Raw genomic sequence first — 25,475 nt, forward strand, 5'->3', positions numbered from 1 at the left:
ACTAGAAGTTGGGCATGGCCAAAGATCGGGCCGACAAGGCAAGATAAGGCTACGTCCCCCTGCAGTGAGCTGCAGGGGGAAAGATGGGGGGGGGAGAGATTGACGGGGGCGCAGCCATGACGTCACCCGACAGGTTCGCCCTCATTGACTGAACCGCCGGAGCCGTGGCCTAGCGCTCCATCGCTAGGTCAGAACTCAATTTTCATGTATCAATGAAAAACTGTCGGCTCAGTGCAGCGGCCGCCCCTCGCAGCGGGCTCAGCCCCATTGAGGGGAGGCTGTTGTCCCCGCAGCGCCCGCCATAATGAGTGCTGCAGCAACCAGCGGGGACCAAGGCTAAGAGGAGGGGGATTGTGTGTCAGAGGAAGGGGTATTGAGTAAGAGAGTAAGGGGGAATGGAGTTTGAGAGTTAGAGATGAGGGGAGAAAAGTGAGAGTGTTAGAGAAGAGAGTTAGAGAGGAGGGAGATTGAGAGAGAGAGATTAGGGAGGAAGAATGAGAGTTAGTGTGGAAGGGGGAGAGTGAGTTGGAGAGAAGGGTGGAAGAGTTAGAGAGGAGGGAGGGAGAGAGTTAGAGAAGAGGGAGAGAGATGGGAGGAGAGTTAGAGAGAAGGGGGGAAAAGTGTGGCAAAGGGGGGACTTTAAAAAGGCACAAACAGCAAATAGCCATATGAGACTGTTGATCTTTCTCTGAATACAAGTTTTGTTTCCAGTGAGTGGTGGTTTGGTTTTTCTCTAAAATGTGAACTGCAGGTGCAAGGGAAATGACTTCAGATTTAATACATTAATCAATTGAATCTTTTTTTTTTTTTTCATTTAAATTGTATGGCATGTTTCTAATTTTAGCACTTGCTCACTTTATATAAAGTCTACATTGGAGCCACAAGCAGAGAGTCTACTAAACACACATGCTCCATTCTCACTACTTTCAATAGTTTCTTTGTTGCTTCTTTTTCAGTTTTGTAATAAGTAGAATTAAACTGATTACATGTGAAATACAAATGAGTGTCAGTGGTTTATATCAATAGTGAGCCTAGTTTATGTTTCTGCGGAGTTTGTGGAAAGTAATGGTGCCCAGGGGAGCCATTTAACTTGGCTCCAACTTTCCACGTGATTCGAAGAGTAAGTATTCATGGATTTTACTCTGTTTCATATAAAAAAAAATCGTCATTAAAAGAAAACAAATAAAGAAAAACTGAACTTTTTATGCTAACAACTTTTTTCTGGGAAATTGTTAGATCATTAACCCATTTGTTGCTCCACAATACCAAGACTTTCTGGATGTGAAGGCGTGAAGTGATTTTCCATATATAGGGGGAGAGAGCGTTATAGTTGTTATATAGTCTTTATAGTTAGATTTACATAGTGTGTTTGTGTGTATGGTGTATAAGTATATGTGTGTATATATATATATCTATAAATATATAGATATATAAAATATGTGTGTATTTATAGATATAGGCCAACTTTCCCTGTTTTCAAAAAATTGCTTACAGCAGGGGAGCGCAAACTTTTTTCCCTGCGCCCCCCTGCCGGCAGTTCCCCTCTCTGCGTGCCACCCCCGCCCCCTCCTCTTAACTTTGCTTCGGCGTCATTTTGTCACGTTGCCATGGAGACGCATGTAAGAAGCTGCCGGAGCCAAGGTAAGTAAGGTTTACTGAAGCCTTGCTGCTTCCTCTGCACTTAATTTAAGTGCCTTAAAGTGCCAGACAGTCTCGGGGCATGCCCCCCAGTTTGCGCACCGTTGGCTTAAGGAATTGATGCAGCTTTCCTAGATCCACAGGAAATTTTTTCCTGCACCTCTGGGAAAGTTAAGTTAGGCTACATCTGTGTGTGTATAGTAAATATATATATATATATATATATATATATATACATATATATATATATATATATATATATATATATATATATATAGGAAATATTACTGTATACTCATTTGCATGTCTTAGACAGGTCTGCAACCCTGCCTTTCACCATTATCACTCAGAACTTCCACTGCAGCAAGGGATTCTTGGAAATGACATGCAAATGAGCACACAATGCCACTTTTTGCTTCAAAACCATTTTTAACATGGTTCCCTTTTGAAGCAAAAAGTGGCACTGTGTGCTCATTTGCATGTCATTTCCCAGAATCCCTTGCTGCAGTGGAAGTGCTGTGTGCTGGGTGGTAATGGTGAAAGGCAGGGTTGTAGACCTGTCTAAGACATGCAAATGAGCACACAGTAATATTTCCATTTGCTATATGCTTTGCTGTGGAGGGTTTTTGTCACTTTTTTTTTACCCACCATAACTTACTATATATATATCAAATGGAAATATTACTGTGTGCTCATTTGCATGTCTTAAACAGGTCTGCAAACCTGCCTTTCACCATTATCGCCCAGCATACAGTGCTTCAACTGCACAAGGGATTCTGGAAAATGACATGCAAATGAGCACACAGTGCCACCTTTTGCTTCAAATCCATTTTGACATGGAGCCCTATAAGCTTATGCTTGCTGCATTTCACAGCTTTTCAGCACAGCCTGAGTTAAGATGCAGTCAACCTACCCACAGACAGCCGTTTCGACCTTTTGGGTCTCATCAGTGTGATAGATACAGTAGATAGATAGATAGATAGATAGATAGATAGATAGATAGATAGATAGATAGATAGATAGATAGATAGATAGATAGATAGATAGATAGATAGATATGTGTATATATAATTTTTCTTTTATCATCTTGGGCAGAAAAGCAGTAATAAGAATTTACATTCGAGATCAGCAATGCTTGCCTGACATAGTGAGGTAGCCTGGCCATGGTAGGCTATGCTTGGCCAGGCAGATGCTGCTAATTGACCAAGGAATCCCTATATGAGAAGGATGGATGGAGCTAGACATATTACAAATGACTTTTAGAGATAACATAAGTCTGCTATCCTGCCACCGAAACTTCCTGATAGAGCAAAAAATTAAAGACAATAGGCCTTCAAGGAGTAAAGGGGTATGAAGTCCACGGAGGTGAAGAATTAAGGGAAATTTTGAGCATCATTGATGCTAATTTCATGATTTAAATTTTTCATAAATGTACAGTATCCTGGTCTTTCCTCCATGTTTTGTGCTGTTGGAGTCACCTTGCAATTTTGGCAGTGACAATAGGAAGAGGTAAATGGTGGGCACTTTCGTATCTTGTATTTGTGTCAAAAAAAATCCGCCAGGTCTGAGGTGACGTAAACTTTTCCCGCCAACAGTTTGCCTCCAATGTATGAAACTCTCTTACATTTGACGCAAACGCACGCAGAAAATAGAGCAATGTGTTGAAACAAACTTTTTTTGCGCACTTTCTTTACGTGGATACGTGTCCCGCTATGGCAGGTTAGGTGGGTCATGGTGAAAGGAATACAGTGTGTAAGGTTTTAAACAACAAGAGAGGCTAGTCAAGAATAAATAGGGTGCAAAGGGTAAATGCAGGAGGTAGTTATGAATTAATGCCAGGAAGGAGTAGAAGTATTCCTTTAGGAAGCAGCTTCTTGCACCAAGGAAGCATAAGACAATTCAGTCACAAAAACTATTGCATTTAAAACAGGCTTGAAAATGAACTGCAGGAAGCACAAAAGCAGACTAGGGCTTAGCCAGTCTGGCTCCCTGTGTGAGCATTCAGTATATATTTGAATAAGCAGTTTCAAGACTGGGCAACTCGTTTTCTGTTCTGCAATACTGAGAAATGTCTGGATATTTATAAGCAAATGATTCCAGATGCAAACGATTAGCTTGGCTGCAGGAGAGACGATGGAATTGGACGAGACTGGGAGTGCTACTCCCCCACACAACAAATACACATTTCAATCTTCCCAAAATCTCCAGATAAGGGAGGTTCCTGGAGTTATGAACATGCAATTATGCGCTGAGATCCCTTGATTTAACTGTTGTAAAAATACATAAATCAGTGTAGAATGTTGCTTTAAGACAGTTCAAAGCAATCTGCAATATGTATATGCGTTTTTTTTTTTGTTACTAAACCTGTAATATTTTACATACCTTTTCATGAAAAAAAATATATAGCTGCAACCATGGCCGTTGCTTCATAGCCATAATATTTTTACGGTAAAGTATTTGTCAACCCGGTTTCAAGATAAATGACAACTGTAATGTAGATATCAGCATTGAAACATTTGAGTACAACATACATATATTTTGGAATTGGATACTGGGCATTTTGTATATGTTTCATGAGCCACAAGAGGGTGTGCATCACTGAAAGTGAAACATCTGGACATAGAATACAGCAAACATAAGAAACTCATGATTGCATTTACTTGTTCAAGTCCCCAGAACCCAACAGTTACATGGCATGCAGTGGTTAGACTGTACACTGCCAGGTAATAACATGCAAATGAGCACACTGCGGAGCAGATCCACAGAGGGAGCGGTGCTAAGCTTTAGCACACCTTTACTCTTATTCATTTGAATGGGAGTAAAAGTGTGCGAATGTAAAGTTTAGCACCCTTTTGGGAATCTAGGTCTGAGTGTATGAATTTTTAAGCAAGTGTGTGTTTTACCCCATAACTTCTCTGCCGGCCGCATCATATAGCTTGCATTGCAATGCCTGAAGTGCAAGTGCAGAGCCAGAAAATCTATTCAAAAACTGCTTTTTCCTCCTTTTGGATTTTATAGCTTATGCTTCGTTACTGACCATTAGCATATCACTACCCAAAAGCCTTGTGTGTAGCTTAACCACAATATGTATGGCATTTGAAAATGCAGTGACTAAAGCAGGTTTCAGGCACCTTGGGAAACCATGCAGATACACTTATTGGTTCCACATCTTGTACTTTTTACATTTGGAGGGTTTTTGTCACTTTTTTCCCTTTCTGGGATAATGGAAACACATTGGAAATGCACTGCAGAGAAGTTACATTAAGGGAATATTATGGGCGTCTTTTAATGTTTTGCACCGTAATTAGAGGAGACAGACACGGTTTTCATCGGAGGCTATAGGAAAGATGGCAACGAAAAGGCCAGAAACTAGGTTATGATTAACTATTTCTGCTAGTCTTACCTCAAGCAATTATCAGGAGAACCCATTTTGACTGGACCCATTTTGGCTCAAAAACTGTGGATAGTGTAAGATCACAGTGGGTGAGAAAGTAGGAGTCAGTGATGGTAAAACAGTGTGGCTTAACATAAGAATGATATGAATACAATGATATGGTAAAGATGCTTGGCTTTAGAAGGGCAGACTTTCCTAAAATGGGAAATTGTTTGGGTGATATCCTGATTGAGAAGAGAATCTTAAGTGGGAAGATGGAAATAGGCTAAAACGAAAAGAAACAATAATAAAGCGAGTGACCTTTGAAGTATGGTATGGAAGAAAATAGATTTCTATGGCTCTTAAAGGAAGTGGCTCAAATTGTAACGGCAAAGCTGTTGCATTCGATAGGTTGAAGCGAGAGCATTCTCATGGGCAAGGGCTCAAACTGATGAGGCCAGTAATGTAGGGCTGGTAACCAAACTTTTTTTTTTTAAAGAAATACAGTATACAATAAATGAACAGTGAATAAACAAGAGTTCTAATGGGAGGGTCCCTCTCTAGGGTGTGATACTAGGCTCTTGGTGTAGGATCAGGGCCTATCTGGGGCCTAGGAAGAAAGTACTGGCCTAGTCCAGGAGCGTCCTTCCTCCTGAGACAGTACCTCTCCCTTCAGAGGCACCGTGACGTCTTTCGTGAGCTCTCCATCTGCGGAGGATATCCTGTTCCAAAGGCTGCCTCATCCCATTGGCTGGGACAACCCATGTACTCTATTCCCCCCTCAAGGATTCTGGGACTCGTAGTCCCGCTACATTACATGCAGAGCCATTCTAAGATGGCTGCCGCAACTTTCTCCCGAGGCTTCTGGGAATTGTAGTTCCCAATTCCCAAAATGGCCGCAGAAGCAACGGGGCACCAGCGGGCCAATGCAGGGCAACTCCCCCTCCTCTGATCATGTAAGGGGACCCCGCTACACCAGCTAAAGTCTATTGGCTCTGGTTTTGAATTATGAGAAAAATTTGAAGAAAAATCAAGCTGTTTTTGCTTTAATGCAGTGTAGCCCTCGAGATAGCACCAGCAGCCTTCTAGTCCTTCTAGTCCTAATTGAAATAAAACTGAAAGGGAGGTTTTTATTAACATCATCAGCTTTAGAGGAAAGGGCGAAATGACAAGAACTCTGAGCGGGCCTAGCACTCAGATCCAAGCCACAGCCTAAATTCCGCAGTCCCGACTCTCATCTCATGTACAGTATACCCATAAAGAATATACAGAACATGGGTACGTGGTAAAAACTATCAAACATATCATAGGTATAGGTAAAGTACAGGAAGAAAGCATATTTTGAAGAAAAAAATATTCCAGGATACATAATTGTGCTTTAAATGTGAAAAGATTGGAATTTTACTTAGTGTTGCAGACAAGTAATTTCAGTGAAGAAATGAAAACGGCAAAACAAAATGCATATTGAAATGCGAGAGAAGAGGGCCCCATGGTAGAAACAGATACAAATTTCCATAGAGACAGTACAATAATCATGGCCAGCACTTTTCCCCTTGCATGTTGCCTCCCCGCCTTTCCCGTTGCACACTGTAAACTACACCCTTTCTGCTAACCGGAGGCTAAACATTCGGGTGTGTCACGCTCTGTTAGTCATACATTCTACGGAGTGTTTAATTTAGCTGCCTATTTCAGTTGAAACAAGTTTTAAAGCCTGGCTATTAAATGATGCACAAAATTAGAACATGGTTTCTGAAATCTTGTAATTGACCAATATCCACTTCTCACTGGTTTAACACACCTTTTGTATACATTAAATAACACTAGGCTATAAAGGTGCAGAACCTTCTCTTTGCCATATAGGTTACTTAGAGTCTGTACTGTGTAACCAAATGCATCGATACTGTACAAGCAACTTTTAGCACAATATAGAAAGAGTGACATATACACCTTTGTTATCATAATGTGAAAAGAGAAACTCTTTTTTTTACATGTTACTGTTATTGTCTCAATATCTCTTATAAATGCTGGCAGTATTAGAAACACTAAGCTAAACAAAATTAGATGTTTTACAAATATTGACTTCTATTGTGTAATATCGACCATTCGTCTAAATAATTCATGTAAAATGACAGACGAGAGTATTCCATCAGGAACAATATATTGAGACGCCACCTTATGAGAACAAACACATTAGGGACAAGGTAATTGTATTGAATGACTCCTAGGTGTACATAGTTGAAAGGCAAATTATGACTGATCTACTGTGGTACTTTAATATTCTTGTGTTTGTTTAATTATATAGGTACAGTAGAAAAATCTACCAAATTGTCTCTTAACGGTTGTAAAGTAACAATATATGTATCATGAAGGAAGCTGTTTGCTACAGTACATGAGAAATGAATGGTAGCAAATGGGTATTCCAGTGAAAAATATGTTTCTTTGTTATTCTGGTGTGGAACATTTTTTAGCCCTTTATACATATATTACACAAGAAGCGTTGTATCATTCTGTCTTTTATTCTTAAAAGTATCAGTTTGCAAGATTGTGTAGAACAGAGACTGAAACTGATGTTATTTGTCAATTGGGAGTGACATTAAAGAGGCAATTCCTCTTAGGACCAAAGTGAGCTAATTCCTGTGACATGTTTAAGGGGTCTCATCAAATGTGACACCTATACATATTTTTTATTATATCATTGATTCTTTTGTATTCATTTGGAGTGCGGGGAACACTTTTTGTGTTCTATATGTCCTTAGGAGAGATTAGGGGTCTCTTCATTGTTCCCCAGCATCCAACACGTACTTATATGCCTAATATATTTAATACATTAGGTAGTGCGGCCTATACAACATACTTTCTGCTCCCTATTGTGTGATGTCACTGTGTGATCAGCAAGAGCCTGTACAGGCAAAATTCCCACCTCCCCTTAACTTCATTGGTTCTCTGATTAGGATACGGTGGGATAAGGGTAAAGAAAACACTTAGTTGACAAACACTTCCCAATTGAAAGGGCCCTACAAATTTAAAATGGCCGACTTTGTGGGATTGCACCTTTAAGGCGAATGTACAGGATACAGTTATTTACGTCGTCTATTTTCTTCTTCTTTCACATAATTCAATCTCTCATTTTTTCATGAACCATGTGAAGAAGGCTAACAATCGTGTGACAAATGTAAGAGATGTTATTAAAATGATTCTTACATTTGAGCAGGTTCAACCAGGGGAGAAGTATAAAACAATACGATCTGCATCAAAGTACACTTGGGTAGCTGCATATTGACACACAGAAACGTTTGTTCTGAAGCATCTACACCATTGTCTGCTCGAAGCAGACGTTTCTGACAACAGATTACTAACAAGGACGTTTACACCACCTTAGATATGGTGTATTTTTTTCCGCAGAAAAAAGGGACAAAGGTGAGGCATAGATGCACATATAATATATAATGTGTGCTTAACCCCCACCTAACTCGTCTTATTGATGCTCCCTAAATCGCATACGCCCATGGGGCAAAAAAATTTGAACAGCAACATTGATACATGAGACACACAGAGAAGCAAAATGAACATGATATTTTTTGCAGAAATGTCTTAATGCATAGCCCCCATTGTAGGCTAGTTATATATATATAACTTCTATGTAACTCAAAAAGAAAGGTGGCAAGAGGGCCATGTTGACTAAGTGGGGCCAAACCGTGCGTCACCTTTTCTTTATAATATGTGCCTTGGGTAACTGTATATGACCACCCTTAGGGTTGAAAGTTGACTGAAAAGTGCTAAAGCAGTTAAAGTGATGAAAAGTCCATTGATACACTGCTGCATGTTCAAAATGCTTTTCTTAGCATCAACGTTTCATGAGCTGAATGCATAGCCACATTTGTCTACTTTGAAGGTTTAGGAACTTTTGCTGTTGTATAATTATTTGAGAAAGTGAACACACTTGAACACTATCCCAAAAATACTTGAACAAACTGAATCAATGGTGTTATTATCTAAATACTAAGGGAGTCCTTAAGTCTGTGTCTCAATGGTAATAAAAGTAGTTTATGATTTTATCAAGGAGGAAGGGAGAAAGCTGTTTAAAAACAGTGGTGAGAAAGGAAAAGGGGAAATAGCGATCAGCAGGGAAAGCACTACAAAGCATACAGAATACACACGATTGTTTAGAGATATGCTTTCAATGCTTTGCATTTTGCCTTTTGCAGGATTTTCTTCACATGCTGTATACGAATGTCCCTGAGCAAAATAGGTAAGTAGAAGAGATCTTTTTTTCTCTCTCTATTTTCTCTTTTATTAATGTAGAAATATGTGCTGCTCACTTCAGGTTTTTTTTTTCTTCTTATCTACAGATCTGGGGAACCTACAGTTCCCAAGGTATTAGCGTTTTTATCCACCCGATAATAACACTTGCCCACCAACGTCAGCATAGCAGTCGTGCATTTTGTTTACTTGCACACATGCATTTTAAGCACGCCAGTGAACTGCCTCACGTGAACATTTATCAGGCAGTTTCAATAAGCAGATGTCTTGTCGAAACTCTTTAGCTGAGGCATTGCCATAAATTGTTCTCTGAGAGCTAAACTGACAGCTAATTGAACAATGAAAAGAAAACAGAAGATCAGGTGATCTGACAAAGCGCACATAGTTGAAAACCTGGGATCTTTCAGAACTATGACCTTCTGTGAATATGAAGCTACTGAAAGTACCATCATATGCAGAAATGTGCAAAATGAACCAGTGGCAGTGAGATTTTACTCAATTTACAAGCATTTTTCTCCCAATACTTTTGAACATTTTTATATAAATGTTCAGCTGAAATTGTGAATGTTTTCACTTGGTATAGCTCCTCCCTGGTGTGTGCTGAATAAGACATTGCACAGGCAAAGTGTTCACTGCTCTCCAAGACCTGCTCAGACAGGGTCGTAGTAAGCCAAGAAAAGAGGAAACAGTTGACATGCATTGTTCTCTTTAGACCACAACTAAAAATAAAAATGTTCTTAATTTCAAGTGACGCTATAAAGACCAGATGTTTGCTTTAATGTTGACTTTGGGATGATGTTATCTCTCGAGGGATAGAGGGGACAGTAGGCTAGAGAGACCAGCTACATTGTAAAATGTTTACACAATGATTTGTGTGAGATAAGTGGGTCTGGCCCTTTAAAACACGAGTATGCATTATTAAAGCAGCTATGTGGAAATTAGGTCATGAAAAGTAATTTACGTCTAGGTCAGTATTTGTCCTATAAAAAAAAGTGCAGGAACTCTCGGCAGATGCAAGGTATTGTGAGGCGTGACTGTGTCACTACTGTACATTGAGTGACAGTTTTACCATCCACGTTGTCTGTACCTGTTGTGCATTTAGCACCTTTTTAAATGTGGAAAACAGGAAAAGAAATGCTCTCAGTGATATAATAAAAGTGATTAGAAGTGTCATCTTAAATATAAATGTAACGCTGTTTCCTGCTGAACACAGACGCTACTAATGCTGTATTTTACCTGTGTGGCCCTCAGGAGCCTAAGCCTCCACATGGGGAGCCCGGGGTACATATGTATATTGCTATACTCGTGGTGCAACGCCTCCACCTGGGAGGGATGCCTACGGAGCGGGAGGGGCCCCTCCAAGGACACAACCCAATAACACACAATGGGTATGAATAAACAAGAAAAACCTTTACTGAACACGCATATACATATACTTATTACTCTATAAGTTCCCAAAGTCATTCACTCCCACTTGTGAGTGAATACCCCTTGCCCACCACCGTACCCCCACACCTTGTCCACAGTATAACCCTTGTCCCGTGGTCAGCGCTGCCACTATGTGTGAGCACTCAGTAGTTGGTGCACATGTGTAACAATACCTGCCCAGTGCGACGGCACCTGGGCGTTTAAAGATCTTCACAAAGGATCCGACGACCTCCTGGGCGACGTCCGGTTCCACCAGCGTGATGATCTGTCAGGGCAATCCACCCTAAGTATAGTCCCGCTCTCTGTGGAGTATGCCTGATCCCAAGCCTCTTGGTGGGAAGCGCAGCGTCCGCTGTGTCCCTGACTGTACTGCTTTTAACAATAAGGGGCAGGGTCCCTAACCTAGGGCCTGTCCCTGAAGCACCACAACCTGTGTATGGCTCAGGGCCTAGCTGGGACCTAGGGGGCTGCTGGCCTAATGCAGTGGGTTACTGACCCCTGCACCCTCACCTCCTTCCCCTAGTTTCTCCTGGCGCCGACTGAACTAGCGTGGGCTCTGTGACAGCTTCCTATTCCCTGCCTAGGAGGATCCTCACACCCTATTGGTTCCCTGACGTCAGGTGGTGCATCCTCATGGGTACTCATGGGACTTGTAGTCCCTGCCTAGAGCCTTCTCCTATTGGTGGGGGTTCGCACGCTTATAACTGCGCATGCGCGATCTTCCTGTAACCTTCTGTAATGGCCTATAACTAAGTATAGTAGCAAGGAGCACTCATGCTAGGTATAACAAATTTAAATTGTGGTTTATTATTTCAGATCCGCAATAATGAAACACAATTTAGATTTTCAAGCAAGTCCAAGTCCAAGCTCAAGCTCTCTTCTGTGTTTACAGCATTTGCTATGTATAAAGTCAGGCATTTGGAAAATGAATCTCATTGCTACAATGCATTAAGGTGTCACTGTCCTTTGTATGTCAACTTGCAATGTGAAGAGTATCAAAAGAGGAATATCAGAGAGCAGTTAAATAGTGCATATTTAATGATGGGATGTATCAAATTCCACTTCATTGTCCATCATTGTTCTGTCTTTTTTAGAGTAAAAAATACATTGGCTTTAAAGTGATGGAAACTTCTTTGACTAAATATGTGTCAAGTAATAAACATTATTAGCATGTTTCTTAGATGTCATGCAGCCATAATGAGTAAATATAACAAAATGCCATAATTTGAACCACACACTGCTTTGCCTTGGTATACAGACCACCTAATGTTTGTCTAGTTTTTCAATCTCCCCCTTCATGTTAAAGTTAAATTCTGGAGCACAGAGTGTGACCACGTACTGTGACCCACAATCAGACTTTGGTGAGGCCCATTTTCCGATATAGAATTGCCAGGTTCTGCATACTGTTATTTCATTGCCAGCGTGAGGAATTTGTGGTTTTAATTTTACTGCCTTTTTTGTGGAAATTCCTTTTCCATAGTATTCAGACATTGAATGAGTGATCATTTCCTGAAAGTGCAAGTTCTCCATTCAGTAAAAAGGATTCTGCTACTGATTATTTTTTACCATATAAGACGTTTTATTTCAAAGCCCAAAATATAATTACGCGAATGACACATACATTTGCGATACATTTTTCTAATCTTCTAATCAGTCTGAGATTAACTGAAATAGCACACAAAAACACACGCATGAATACTTTTTGTGGGTTATTACATGTTTTTGAGACAATTTGATATTTAACAATTACTAATTACTTACCAACACAACGTACATATATAGCATATAGGCAGCGAAGTCAAGAAGCAGATGGATAAGGGAGAACCATTTGACAGAAAGCTCTCACAAAACCAAAATAAATATCAGGCAGCAGGCAAATCTCGTCATCATTGAGAAACAAGCTGCAGGTTGAGAAACAAAGAACAGAACTATGGTAAACAGGCCTTTGTACTGAAGGTGAAATTGATTAGTGATGGGTGAATGTTTTCATAAAATTCGTACAGTATGTGCAGCAAAAATGAGTCTGGTTGCGTTTTGATGATGAGAATATTTGAAAAATCTGGAAAAAAAAACAAAACAAAAAATGGTTGTGATGTCTTAATTAATTTTTTCAAATTAGGGGGCAAATGTAAATCAAATTTTCACAAGAGATACACAATGGGGAGAGAGAGACAAGACACAGAAAGGGGAGGGGGAAACACACAGAGTGGGGAGAGAGACACAGAATGGGGAGGGGGAGAAAGACACAGAATGGGGAGGGGTAGACAGACACAGAATGGGGAGAGTGATAGAATGAGGAGAGGGAGACAGATGAACACAGAATGCGGAGAGAGGGACAGACAGAATATGGAGAGAGAGGCAGACAGAATGGGGAGAGAGAGACAGACACACAGAATGGGCAGGGGGCGAGACAGACACGCAGAATGGGGAGAGAGACAGACATGCAGAATGGGGGCAGAGAGACAGACACAGAATGGGGAGAGGGAGAAACACACAGAATGGGGAGAGGGAGAGACATACACCGAATGGGGAGAGGGAGAGACAGACACAGAATATGGAGAGGCAGAGACACAGAATGGGCAGATGGAGAGAGACAGAATGAGAAAGGGAGGAGAGAGATACAACATGGGGATGGGGAGAGAGACGCACAGAATGGGAAGGGGTAGAGAGAATGGAGGGAAGGAGGAGACGGAATGGACTGAAGGGGGAGACAGAAAGGGAGAGAGAGAGAATGGAGGGAAGGAGACAGAGAGAATGTAGGGAAGGTCAGAGAGAGAATATAGGGAAGAGGAGAGAGAGTGGAGGAAAGGAGAAAGAGAGAATGGAGGGATGTGGGAGAGAGGATGGGGGAGAGAGACTGGAGGGATGGGGAGAGAGACTGGAGGGATGGGGGAGAGAGACTAGAGGGATGGGGAAGAGACTGGAGGGATGAGAGAGAGAGAATGGAGGAAGGGGGAGAAAGAATGGAGGGATCGGGAGAGAAAGTCATTTGTTACTTTTTTGAATGTGTCTCGGTTTTTACTGTTGTAAATCTGGTCACCCTAATTAAAGAGCGCCTGCATACTATATTTCTATACATTTCACTGACTACTCATAAAATAGGGTATAGATGGAAGGGAAGAAAGCATTACTAAAACCACACCTAGAATATGGAATACAGTTTTGGGCACCACTCCATAAAAAAAAAAGATATTATGGAACAGGAAAAAGTGCAGAGAAGAGCCCCCAAATTAATAAAGGGGGTTTGACTTATGAGGAGAGGCTAGCTAATTTAGATTTGCTTACATTAGAAAAGAGGCATTTAAGAGGTGATATAACAATTTACAAATATATTCAAGGTCAATATAATTTATAGCCATTTATGCAATATAACATAGATCAGTTAGGTTTGGCTTTTTACATTTTATATTTGTATTATTTTGAAACTAAGCGTCTCTGTTTTGAGTTCTGTGACATTCGCAAAAGTACCCTAACACCTGCACTTCACACATGCTTTATTCATTTTTTTCTTTGGTATTATGCTCTCTCTCCCCATAAGCACTAAATAAACAGTTTTCTTAAGTAACAGAAAAATGAGGCCTGTCTTCAATTTGCAAGTATTATCTCTGGTAATGCTATTACCTATAAAAGAACAAGAAACTAATGCAGCCAGGTTAAAAGACACTCTTTGGTCTACAGACACTTAGTTGTGCTTCTGTAAAAAGTCTTGCTCTGAAAACCTCACAGATGCGTTAATGATGCACGTACCTTTCTGTGCTGTAAGTCACTGCTCTTTTCTTCTTTTTTTCATGCAGACAGGGTCTGACTGTTGAAGGCATCTACCAAACCTGGCTCGACACTTCTGGGATACCAAAGGTGAAAGCAAAATATTGAATCAGTAGCAATTGCAGACACAGCATATATGCTATTCCCGCAAGAAAAGCATTGCAGTGCATTGTCAATGTGTGTGTAAAACATGCAAGAGCCCCTGCAGCCCTTTACAAGAAATGGTAGGAGTAGTGTGCGTGGTTTTAGGATATTCTAAACCTCCTAAATGCAGGTATATATGTGCGAAGCGCAATTTGCTGCAGTTTCCAGCCACATTTTCAAACGTTTGGAAAATCAGCGACAATTTTTGATCCAACTCTAGACACTTTGCCTTTTGAAAGTGGCAGAAGAGCAGCCGTGCAACCTGACTAAAATGTATTTTTTTTTTACAAGTTTGACCAAATGGTGAAAGTAATTGTAAATGCCGTGCTCATTGACTTTTCAGAGTTAATCCAATTTGTCAAGAATTTTTGTATCTAACCCAGCTTCACTGAATCGAAATAGGTAATATTCATCAAGTTTGACTACGCGCACTACAAGTTTGCACATCTCTAATGCTGAGGCAAGCCTTCGAATCTAATGTCATGCAATATCTATGATTTCACATGAGAACTGAAATGTTTTCCTTAAAAGCAGACTGGAAGTTTATAAATCAAAAGAATAGTGGTACTCCCGGAGGGTAAACATAAACTCAAATAATTAGTGCTACCTCATACCCCATTGTATCATTACACTTTGACTGCTGGTTGTAGGGTGGTTTCTGTTCAATTTCCCCTGTAGAGCATTTTCATAAATGTAATATGTTAAACTTTCAACTACTGGAGTTGCACAACACTCTTTGAAACATGTACTCTTAAATGTTGACAGATCTCAAGTACAAAATAGAGCCTGAAAAGCTCATTGGGTGCCCCTTGTTGCTACTGAGAACTGCTTTGTGCTTAGGACTCGGAGAACACACAACTGCTCACAGTGATGATGGGGCTTGAATAGAATACATTATTTTGTGATGTGCTTCTGGCAGTTTTAGCATTGAAGGGTTTAACTGAGTGTCAGCACTTTTTATGCCAATGTTCAACAGGACAGCATTAACCAGGGTCTGTGAAATTATTAAAACGTGATAATGTACTGGTAGGCTGTTTACAAATACAAATGTATGTTTTATATAATGCTGTCATGTAACATAGCCCTGAATATTGAACAGGAACAATGAGCTCTTACCCTGAATTGCATCCAATATTATATTTAGGACACAAAAAGCACATCAAACCAGAGATAATAAGGCTACCTTTGGACATAATGTGAGTGACTCATAATGTGAGTGACGTTAAAATGTATTCATTAATAATGAATTCATTATTTGGTATCCCAATGTTATAGTACGATAGCTGCCACGGTCACAGCTTTGAGCTTGCTGCATGGTCACAGCTTTGAGCACAGCCAGGGTTAAGATGCATAGCCAGTAAACCCACCCACAGACAGACTGGGTTTACTGGCTATGCATCTTAACCCTAACTGTGCTCAAAGCTGTGACCGTGCAGCAAGCTTAAGCCTATAGGGGAACCATGTTGAATGGTTTTGAAGCAAAAGGTGGCACTCTGCTCATTTGCATGTCATTTCCCAGAATCCCTTGCTGCAGTGGAAGTGCTGTGTTATAATGGGGAAAGGCGGGGTTGCAGACCTGTCTAAAAAACATGCAAATGAGCATACAGTAATATTTCCATATGCTACAGTATATGCTTTGCTGTGGAGGGTTTTTGTCACTTTTTTTACCCACCATAACTTAACTATATATATATATATATATATATATATATATATATATATATATATATACAGTGGTCGACAAATCACCAAAAAATCTACTCGCCACACAAAAAAATCTACTCGGCACCTAGTACCAAACGTGTGCAGCTTGGGCCAATAGGAGCTCGCCACAATGTTAAATCCACTCGCCCGTGGCGAGCAAATGTATAGGTTTGTCGAACACTGTATATATATATATATATATATATATATATATATATATATATATATATATATATATATATATATACGGGCAGCACTCAGTTGTAAGGTCAAAAAAGAGTTTATTGTGAAACAAAGACACAGAACCAACGTTTCGGTCCGCCAGAGGGACCTTTATCAAGGTGGTGCCCCCCGCAAAACGTTGGTTCTGTGTCTTTGTTTCACAATATACTCTTTTTTGACCTTAAAACTGAGTGCTGCCCGTGTGATTTCATCTCAACAACGGTATCATATTTCATATTATTGCCTTATGGGATTAGTACCTACATTATTTTCCAGTGGAGTGGCTGCTGATATATATATTATATATATTTATATTAGTGTTAGGGACCCTTGAGATGTGATCTGCCGTGTAGTGGCTCAGGGGCTTACAAAACTTTGGCCAAAATGTTAAACTAAAAGACCATTTTATTTAATAGATATCTATACATATATATTTAGGCACTGTATCGTGTATAAGTTTCACTGGATGTGCACTGAGCTCTGTCTGTGTTTCATGTTCTGTCTCTGGTTTTAAATATATATATATATATATATATATATATATATATATATATATATATATATATATACAGTAGTTCTGCCCCAGCTCTATAAATTAAAACATCTCAATTATCATGTAGAGTTAATGATATAATGATGGACACATGCAATAGATATATGCAACCTCTTCTATGCTACTACAGATGTAGCTAAACTAACTGTTTTCGGTGCTGCTGCCACCCACGGTCACACGATCTTGGTGGTCGAGTAGCTGAAGGATTAACGGTGCGAGAAGACCCATTCAGACGCATCCCCCACCCCCCCCACCCCCCCAGCACAATCGTTGCAGGCACTGTCTACGTCACCGCAGCCTTTTGCTTCCTCCACCGTGGTCCCGGGGACAGTGAGTCGTGCTACATCTATACTTCACCTATATGTGTAATATTGATTGAATGGTATATACTGTATGTAGAATTATTCACCCTTTTTCTTCAGATATTACATTTAAAGTGATTGTACTTGAGTTGAAGGGGGAAGAAGAATAGTAGTCCTTAATGGGATGAGACTATTTAAAGCTGCCTCCTTTGTCATGAACAATGTACAAATGAGCAATTTCCAGTGACGTCGCGGAGAGTACAGTAAAGAGGGAGATAAGGAACAAACTATCACCTAGGGTTAGTAAAGCTAAAGATACATTAAAACCTATTCACTAAAGGCCTATCCCCACTGGTAAAGCAATGGTGAGAGGTATTTTACCCCAACCGCATGTCCGAGTTATTTTGTATGCACCGTTTGCAAATGAGTAATTAACACCAAATTACTTAAACACATAATATCCACTAAACTCGGATACTTGGAGATATCGGGCAACCAACAAAAAATATTGCCCGTTTTTATCACCTCTTTCAGGCTTAGGCCTCTCTATCCTATCCTATGACTAGCTGGCCACCTTGGCTACTAAAAGCTTAGGGCTCTGTGTGTCAACGGGCAAATTATTTATTTTGTCGCAACTCACGCTGCCATATATCTGCGCTACTTAATGCAGATCTCTATGGGTTCTTGCTTATTTGCATTTCTATGGCTATTTAATGCTGAGTTAGCACAATTTTCCTGTATTCAAATGAGATTAATATCATTACCCAGCAACGTCTCCCGGCATCTTCCCCCTGCAAATACTGGAAATACTGGCTGCGCGGTGGCAAATGGTGCCGCGTTGCCATGCCAACGGGAATGCCACATGACGTAACAGCGTCACATAACGCCCGTTGCCATCACAATGAGACGCTACGTTCATGTGGCGCCACGTTGTCATGGGAACTTGACGTTGTGAGGCCGCATAGCATCCCGTTGTCCTGGCAGCCATATTGAAGTGAGTTGCAGGGGGAAGATGCCGGAAGTACGCCAGAGGATACAGAGAGGACGCTAGACGTATGTGCTTTATTTGAAAAAAAAAACTATGGGTTAGCCTTCAGTCGAAGGTGGCAACCCTGTTCATAAATCTAAAAAAAAAAATTGTGAATATGTAAGTCATTCTAATAATGATCACAGCAATCCCGTTTTTTCATCATGCCAACATGTAACGCAGCAATATTGACCTGTAGTGAATCGAGCCCTATAACATACTGGAGAGTAGCGTGAACTTAGCAGAGACAAATACAACCTGACTTACTGAGAGTAGAGTAGTATTAGAAAGCAATAACTTTCAGCTGAAAATATATTGCTGAGGTGTTGCAAAGTAGCAGTGACTTACAGAAAAAAGTTCAGATGGTTGACAAAGAAAACATGAGGCTGACAGCAGTGGAACTGTTACCTCTGATGGGAAATAATTTGAGAATGAGTAAAGAGTTTGGTTGTGCTGGTTTAAACTGGATCTTGCTGATTTTGTAAAAGAGAGAAATCGTGTATGAGTACAAGGTGATGATTAAAAGGAGAGAGAACAGAAAGAAACAAATAACCACAAATGTAGCCTCCTAAATCTCGAAGCGCTATGTATCGAGATTAGTACCAAATTCTTGGGAAGCCACATAGTCTGTCCACAATTTCATAATTCTGACCTTTAGAGAGCGCGTCAAATGTAATCATGTTTTAGGGGGTTCTTTGAGTTTCCTGTTTTTTAATAGTTGGATCTTTGAGGAATGACCGTAATGAGTTTACTATTTTAAGGTAACAGGGGGATTGCCATTTAAATGCACTGTAGGTGATTTTCTTTATTTACCTATTTATTTCCTTTGAGTTTTACCACATCCTCGTAGAACATGATGCAATGGCAATTGACATGCGTATTTCCATTGCGCTTTATGAAAGGTCAAAAGTGCAATAATAATAATGCAACCTATGATATCTCTCTATATACATACTACAGTAAATATACATGACATAGGCATAATTGAGATGTGCACATAAGGGATTAATCATTGAACAGTGATAGTGCTGATCAGGGCACTATAGCATTGACACTCCCATTGATTGATATCAATGGGATACAGGGCCGCTGACAGATTTCCCGGGGCCCAGGACTAGAGTTACTTCTGCCCCCCCCCCCCCCTCGACAATATTTTGAGCCCCCCCCCATTTCACACCTCATGAGCCCCCTCTATTTCCCACATCTTCTTGGGTGAAGGCTAGTGATGTCCACCCTTCCTCCTTGATCCGAGGTTTCCACCGGAGGTTCTCTGATAAACCCGGGTTCAATCATCCGGAGATCGATTCTGGAGGGGGGTACTATGAGGTTTGGCAAAATCCTTTCCGTGTTTTCATATTCCGGTTCGGGATTTTGCTCTTGCTCACTCTGTGGCTGGATCATCCATTTTTGCTCCTGGCAACTTCCTTTAAAAGGACAGCCCTGTTAGCATGAAATTGCAGAGCAAAGTTGCAGTTTCTTGCTGTGTTCATGCAACACGTTTATGCTTTTTGGTTCTCACGTTACCAGACCCAGCTCACGTACCTCGACTACCCTTATCTTCAGCCCACCCCGACCATTGCAAGTACCTCGACTAACCTTTGATTTCAGCCTACCTCGACCTCTGCATCCACACGACTACGCAACTCTGCTGCCAGCCCTGACCTTCGGCTTACGACTCACTACTCTATCAGGACTCTGTCCCTCGGCTCAGGTAGGTTCTTTCACCTTCCTACCTCAGCTCTGCGGGTCCGTTTTCTGCCTGAGACGAGCATCGTTACATTTTGCTCGGCCCAAATATGGACCCAGCTGAGGTAGGACGAGCCGTTACACTGCAAGGACAGTACTTGGGGGATCAAGAGCAACGCCTCGCCCTACACGATCAACAACTGGCACAGATGTGTGATGCGGTGCAGGACTTAGTCACCCACATAGGCACCCATCAGCCGGACTTGAGGGCTGTAGATGCGGCTCAGATACCGCTCCCATTATCCCCAGCAATCAGGGAACCTCAGATCCTGACTCCTCTACGGTATGGTGGGGACCCTATGGCATGCAGAGGATTTCTTAATCAATGCTCTATTCAATTTGAATTACAACCGTCTATGTTCACCACGCACCGAGCCAGGGTGGCCTACAGTGTTTCTCTTCTCATTGATGAGGCACTGGCCTGGGTCTCTCCACTCTGGGAGAAGTATTCGCCCTTGATCAGTGATTCCCCTGCCTTCATCGTGCCTTCAAGTTGGGGTTTGACGCTCCAGGACGAGTATCTTCAGCATCAGCTTCACTCCTGCGGATTCGCCAGGGAACTCGCACGGTAGGCCAATATACCAGGGACTATGGGAGCACTTAAAGGATGAGCTGACCGGCCAGGACCTCCCTAAAGACCTTGAGGAGTTAATTTCTCTTGGTGTATGGATCGATCTCAGAATGCAGGAACGTCTGTCTGAGAAGTGCCATGCTGTTAGGACCCCAACTACTTGATTGGCCCCAAACTTCGTTTCTCCACCCCCTACAGATGACAAGCCTATGCAGCTGGGTACTACCAGACTGTTAGAACAGGTGAGAAGTAGGAGGCGTACCTTGGGCTTGTGCCTGTATTGTGGGTCCCAGGACCACCGGATCCGTGACTGACGATCGTTGCAGGGCCGGGAAACCCCCCGTGTCCAGTGAAGTTGGAAGAGAATTCGCTAGACATCGCTTCCATCCCTCCTCCCTCAGTGCCTTCCCAGATTCTTCTGCCGATTTCCCTCTCATGGGGTTCGGCCTCAGTCTCTACTCAGGCCTTTGTGGATTCCGGAGCAGCGAGTAACTTCCTTGATCTTTTGTTCACCAAACAGCACGCAATTCCCCTTCGCTCTTTGGAGATTCCGATAGAGATTGCAGCGATCAAAGGAAGACACTTAGGGCCCGGTACCATCACCCAGGAGTCCCTTCCCCTGGTAGTGAACATCTGAGTTCTACATAAGGAGCTACAGTACTCCCTTTTATGATAATCAACGCACCTTCAGCACCTATAGTGTTAGGTCTCCCTTGGTTGCGTGCCCACAACCCTTCAGTTGACTGGTTAACGGGGGAAGTGACCACCTGGGTTCAGCGATGTAATGGTACTTGCTTTTCTACACCTCGCCCTAGCTCTGATTAACCGCTGGCAACTGTATCTCTCCCTGATGGTCTTATCAACTTGTTTCCAGGAGCCATACCACCGTCTCAGACTATTTTGGCAGTTTCTTCTACTCTTCAATCGTCCGTCTCTCTATCTGGAGTTTCTGCGGCGGATGACAAGGTCCAGAAACTACAGTCTGATTCATGCCAACGTAACTAAAGCCTCCCTTAAGCAGAAGGATCACGCGGATAAGCGTCAGCAGCCAGCACCACAGTTCCAGGTTGGAGATCACATATGGTTATCTACCAGGAACATCCGTCTGAAGATTCCTTCCTTGAAGCTCGGGCCCAGGTTCACAGGTCCCTATAAGATTGCGAAACAAATAAATCCAGTCACGTTTAAATTGGAGCTACCAGAAACCCTAAAGATTCATCCGGTCTTCCATGTGTCTCTCCCAGGCCCTGTTCTCGTAGATGGCCAAGTGGATTATGTAACTTGTCGGATTCTAGATACCTGAAGATCTCGAGGCAGTCTCCAGCACCTTGTATCTTGGAGGGGATACAGTCCAGAGGAGAATTATTGGGTGAAGGCTAGTGATGTCCACATTTCCTCCTTGATCCAAGCTTTCCACCGAGGTTCCCTGACAAGCCTGGGTTAAATCATCTGGAGATCGATTCTGGAGGGGGTGGGGAGGGGTACTATGAGGTTTGGCAAAATCCTTTCTGGGTTTTCACATTCTGGTTCAGGATTTTGCTCTTGCTCGCCCTCTGTGACTGGAACGTCCATTTTTGTTCCTGGCAACTTCCCTTAAAAGGACAGCCCTGTTAGCAGGAAGTTGCCGAGCAAAGTTCCAGTTTCTTGCGGTGTCCATGCAACGCGTTTATGCTTTTTGTTTCTCACGTTACCAGACTCGGCTCACATACCGCGACTACCCTTGTCCTCAGCCCACCATGACCATTGCAAGTATCTCGACTAACCTTTGATTTCAGCCTACCTCGACCTCTGCATCCACACCGACTACACAACTCTGCTGCCAGCCCTGACTCTGTCCCTTGGCTCTGGTCGGTTCTTTCACCTTCCTACCTCAGCCATGCGGGTCCGTTTCCTGCTTGAGACGAGCATCGTTTCAATGTATTTCTGTCCCCTCCGTCTCACTCCCTATTCCTCACTCACCCCCTCTCACCTTGCATATTTCTCCCCTGCGTCTCACTCTTACTCTCTCTTTTCCTCACTCCCTCCCTTCTCTCTCCTCTCAGTCGCCCCCACCTTCCGTCAATTACCCCACTCTCACTCAACCCCCCCCCCCACAAAATACATACCAAAAAAAGCAGCCCCCTAAATTCATATAACCCACCCCTAATACATAATAAAAATACACCCACTCCCACACATAATAAAAATACTCAATACTGAATAGTCCAGCCCTCCCTATTTAAAGAAATCAGATCACTGGTATAGAACCAAAAAGGCATGTTTTCATATATGCACAAATGAATCAAAAAAAGCATACAATACCACACATGGAAAACTACAATAACATAAAGGTAGTGCCATATATGGGGTGTGTGGGGGAAAATGGCTGAACAAAAAAAGGGGGAGGGGGGCGCAACAACTATTAAGTATTTTGTATTGTTTTGAGAGTGATTGGGTCCTCTCTAGTCCTTGGCACCCCACATTGTATACTTTATTTTCATTAGTGTGAGTGCTGTTTATCGTTATTGTATTGCATAATAAAAATACACCCACTCCCACACATAATAAAAATACACCCCCACCCCCCAATGCATATTAGTGAAATACACCCCACCCCCCAATGCATATTAAAAAATACACCCCCCATCCCCCAATGCATATTTAAAAATACACCCCCACCCCCCAATGCATATTTAAAACCCCTGACCCCTGGCCAGGCCCGGCTGCTGATCCTCATGCGGCCGGGCCCCGGCTCTCCCTCGGCTGCAGGACTCTATCCCTATGTCCCACGCCGAGCTTCCGACGCCAGTGCACGCGCGCTGGAAGCTGGGCCATGCTTACTTCTGGTGTGCTGGCATCAGAGAGGCCCGTCACTCAGCAGCATTGGAGTTTCGGCGTAGGGCAGTAGGATAGAGGCCTGCAGCTGAGGGAGAGCCGAGGCCCGGCCGCGAGAGGACCGGCAGCCGGGCCTGGTCAAAGGTCGGGCCCACCTTTTCCTTCTGTCCCCCCTGTTGGCGGCCCTGGGAGCTTACGTGCCTTAGTTCCCCGATTTGGCATTATCGCAGTTTAATAAATAACCCCTACAGCAGTGTGTAAGGGGCATGTGCAAAGGGACAGACCAGGAGACGGTTTTGGGGAAATTAAAACATGACTTTATTCAGCCTGTCCCTTTAACAAGGCAAAGCATACAAAAAGAAAGCCTACTCCATTTAAGAGACTAAATAAACAGTACATGCCCTAACTATCTGACTAGCTGGATAGGCCAGTTCCCAGTTCAAACCACATAACATTCTATTAGGGGACAATGTATAGGAAAGTCTTATCTTAGTATGCCGGTCCAGTGTCTTCAGTTTTGCCAGGCAAACTTCAGATGTAGGAGTTTCAGTCCTGCTGCTCCCTTGAGGGGCCAGCCTCTGGTAGGTTCCTGGGTCCTCTGTGTCCAGGAATTTAGGTCTGGTCTCTGGGTGTCTTGTTATCAGCACAGCCTTTGTGCTCAAGACATCATCTCCTCTGTCAACACAGTTGTGACTATGATAAGGAGTCTCTCTCGGTCTGTCCCCCACTGGGGTTTTTGTTTACCCTTTTTTGATTACCCAGGTGAAGCTGGTTAATTGACTAGCTGCTTTAAACCAGCTATCTGCTGGATTTCTGAGACCACTAGAGGCTTTTATTTAAACAGGGATAAGTCCCTGTTACACAGGGGTGGTCACCTTTTTTTTTTTCTTCAGGTGTGTCAATAAATGAGGACACATTTTTGGACGGGCCACTGCCCCTTACATCTGGTTTAAATTAATAGCTAAACCTAAAGTAAATAACACAAAAAGGATAATAAGAACACTCAAATATTACAAACATTAATGGTAGTCCAGGAGAAGAATGGCACTCAGTGTGGAGGCGGGCGTTCCAGGGAGGTTGGCAGCAGATCAATAGCCTGCACCAGGAGCTGTCACCTTGATTGACAACCTGAGAGAAGAGGCAAAGAGGCCCCTAGTGGCTGTTGCCGCAAGTGTTGGGGTCAGCTGCAAGGAGGGGTGTAGCGGCGGGGATGATGGCAGCCTGTGTGGAGCGAGAGGCTGTCCTGGAAATTTAGGATGGAGAACTGTCTGTCTGGGCACCGAACCGCGGTAGAAGGTGGCAGGAGAGTTAAGTCTCCCGGCTTACAGGGGAGGCTGACAGGCAGCCAGAGGAGGAAACTGGGGGAGCTCCCGCCCCTCCCATAGCAGCTGATCCCAGAGTTCCTTTCTTTAAAGCAGCAATACTACTTTCCCCCTTTTTTTCTTATTTGTATATGCAAAGCATGTGACAATGTATAATTCTACATTCTTACCTAAGCTGGCAATCATTTGGTGCTCCTGTTTAGAAATCTGTAAAAATCATGGATTGTGTGCCTAACATAATAATCGCTTCAATCAGTGTAACTCAGCAGCTACAATGTATCCTTATATTACTAATTTAACATTATTATTTGTTACAGTTTACAGCTGAAACTGCTGGGAACATTGGCAACAAATTCTGACAAGTAGGATGCTCTGCTTGGGAGTTGGGCTAAAACCTGCTAGAGAAATGAAAGGATGCTTTAACATTCATTAAAAAGGACATTACGTTTTGAATAAAAAAAAAAACACAGTCACTATTATCCACTACTACAGAACAGATTTAAAAAAATAAAAAAAAATAAAACCATATAAGATTTTGCATGTTTTGCTGCTTTAATTGATTTTTCCGTAGATTTTCATGTTTTGCTTCTTTATCATGCAGACCAT

The 25,475-nt window shown here is 42.2% G+C and overlaps 1 protein-coding gene across 2 annotated transcripts in view; it reads left to right on the forward strand.

Annotated features, from left to right (window-relative positions):
- Window positions 1-25,475, forward strand: part of AOPEP (aminopeptidase O (putative)) — a 490,654-nt gene that overhangs the window by 301,400 nt on the left and 163,779 nt on the right. For both annotated transcript variants that reach the window (XM_075599100.1, XM_075599108.1), the window contains exons 10-11: window positions 9,217-9,260; window positions 14,494-14,554. In XM_075599100.1, coding sequence (XP_075455215.1) covers window positions 9,217-9,260; window positions 14,494-14,554 — 105 coding nt within the window. The remainder of the gene's footprint in view (window positions 1-9,216; window positions 9,261-14,493; window positions 14,555-25,475) is intronic.

This window comes from Ascaphus truei, chromosome 1 (assembly GCF_040206685.1).
Source record: "Ascaphus truei isolate aAscTru1 chromosome 1, aAscTru1.hap1, whole genome shotgun sequence".
Classification (NCBI taxonomy): domain Eukaryota; kingdom Metazoa; phylum Chordata; class Amphibia; order Anura; family Ascaphidae; genus Ascaphus; species Ascaphus truei.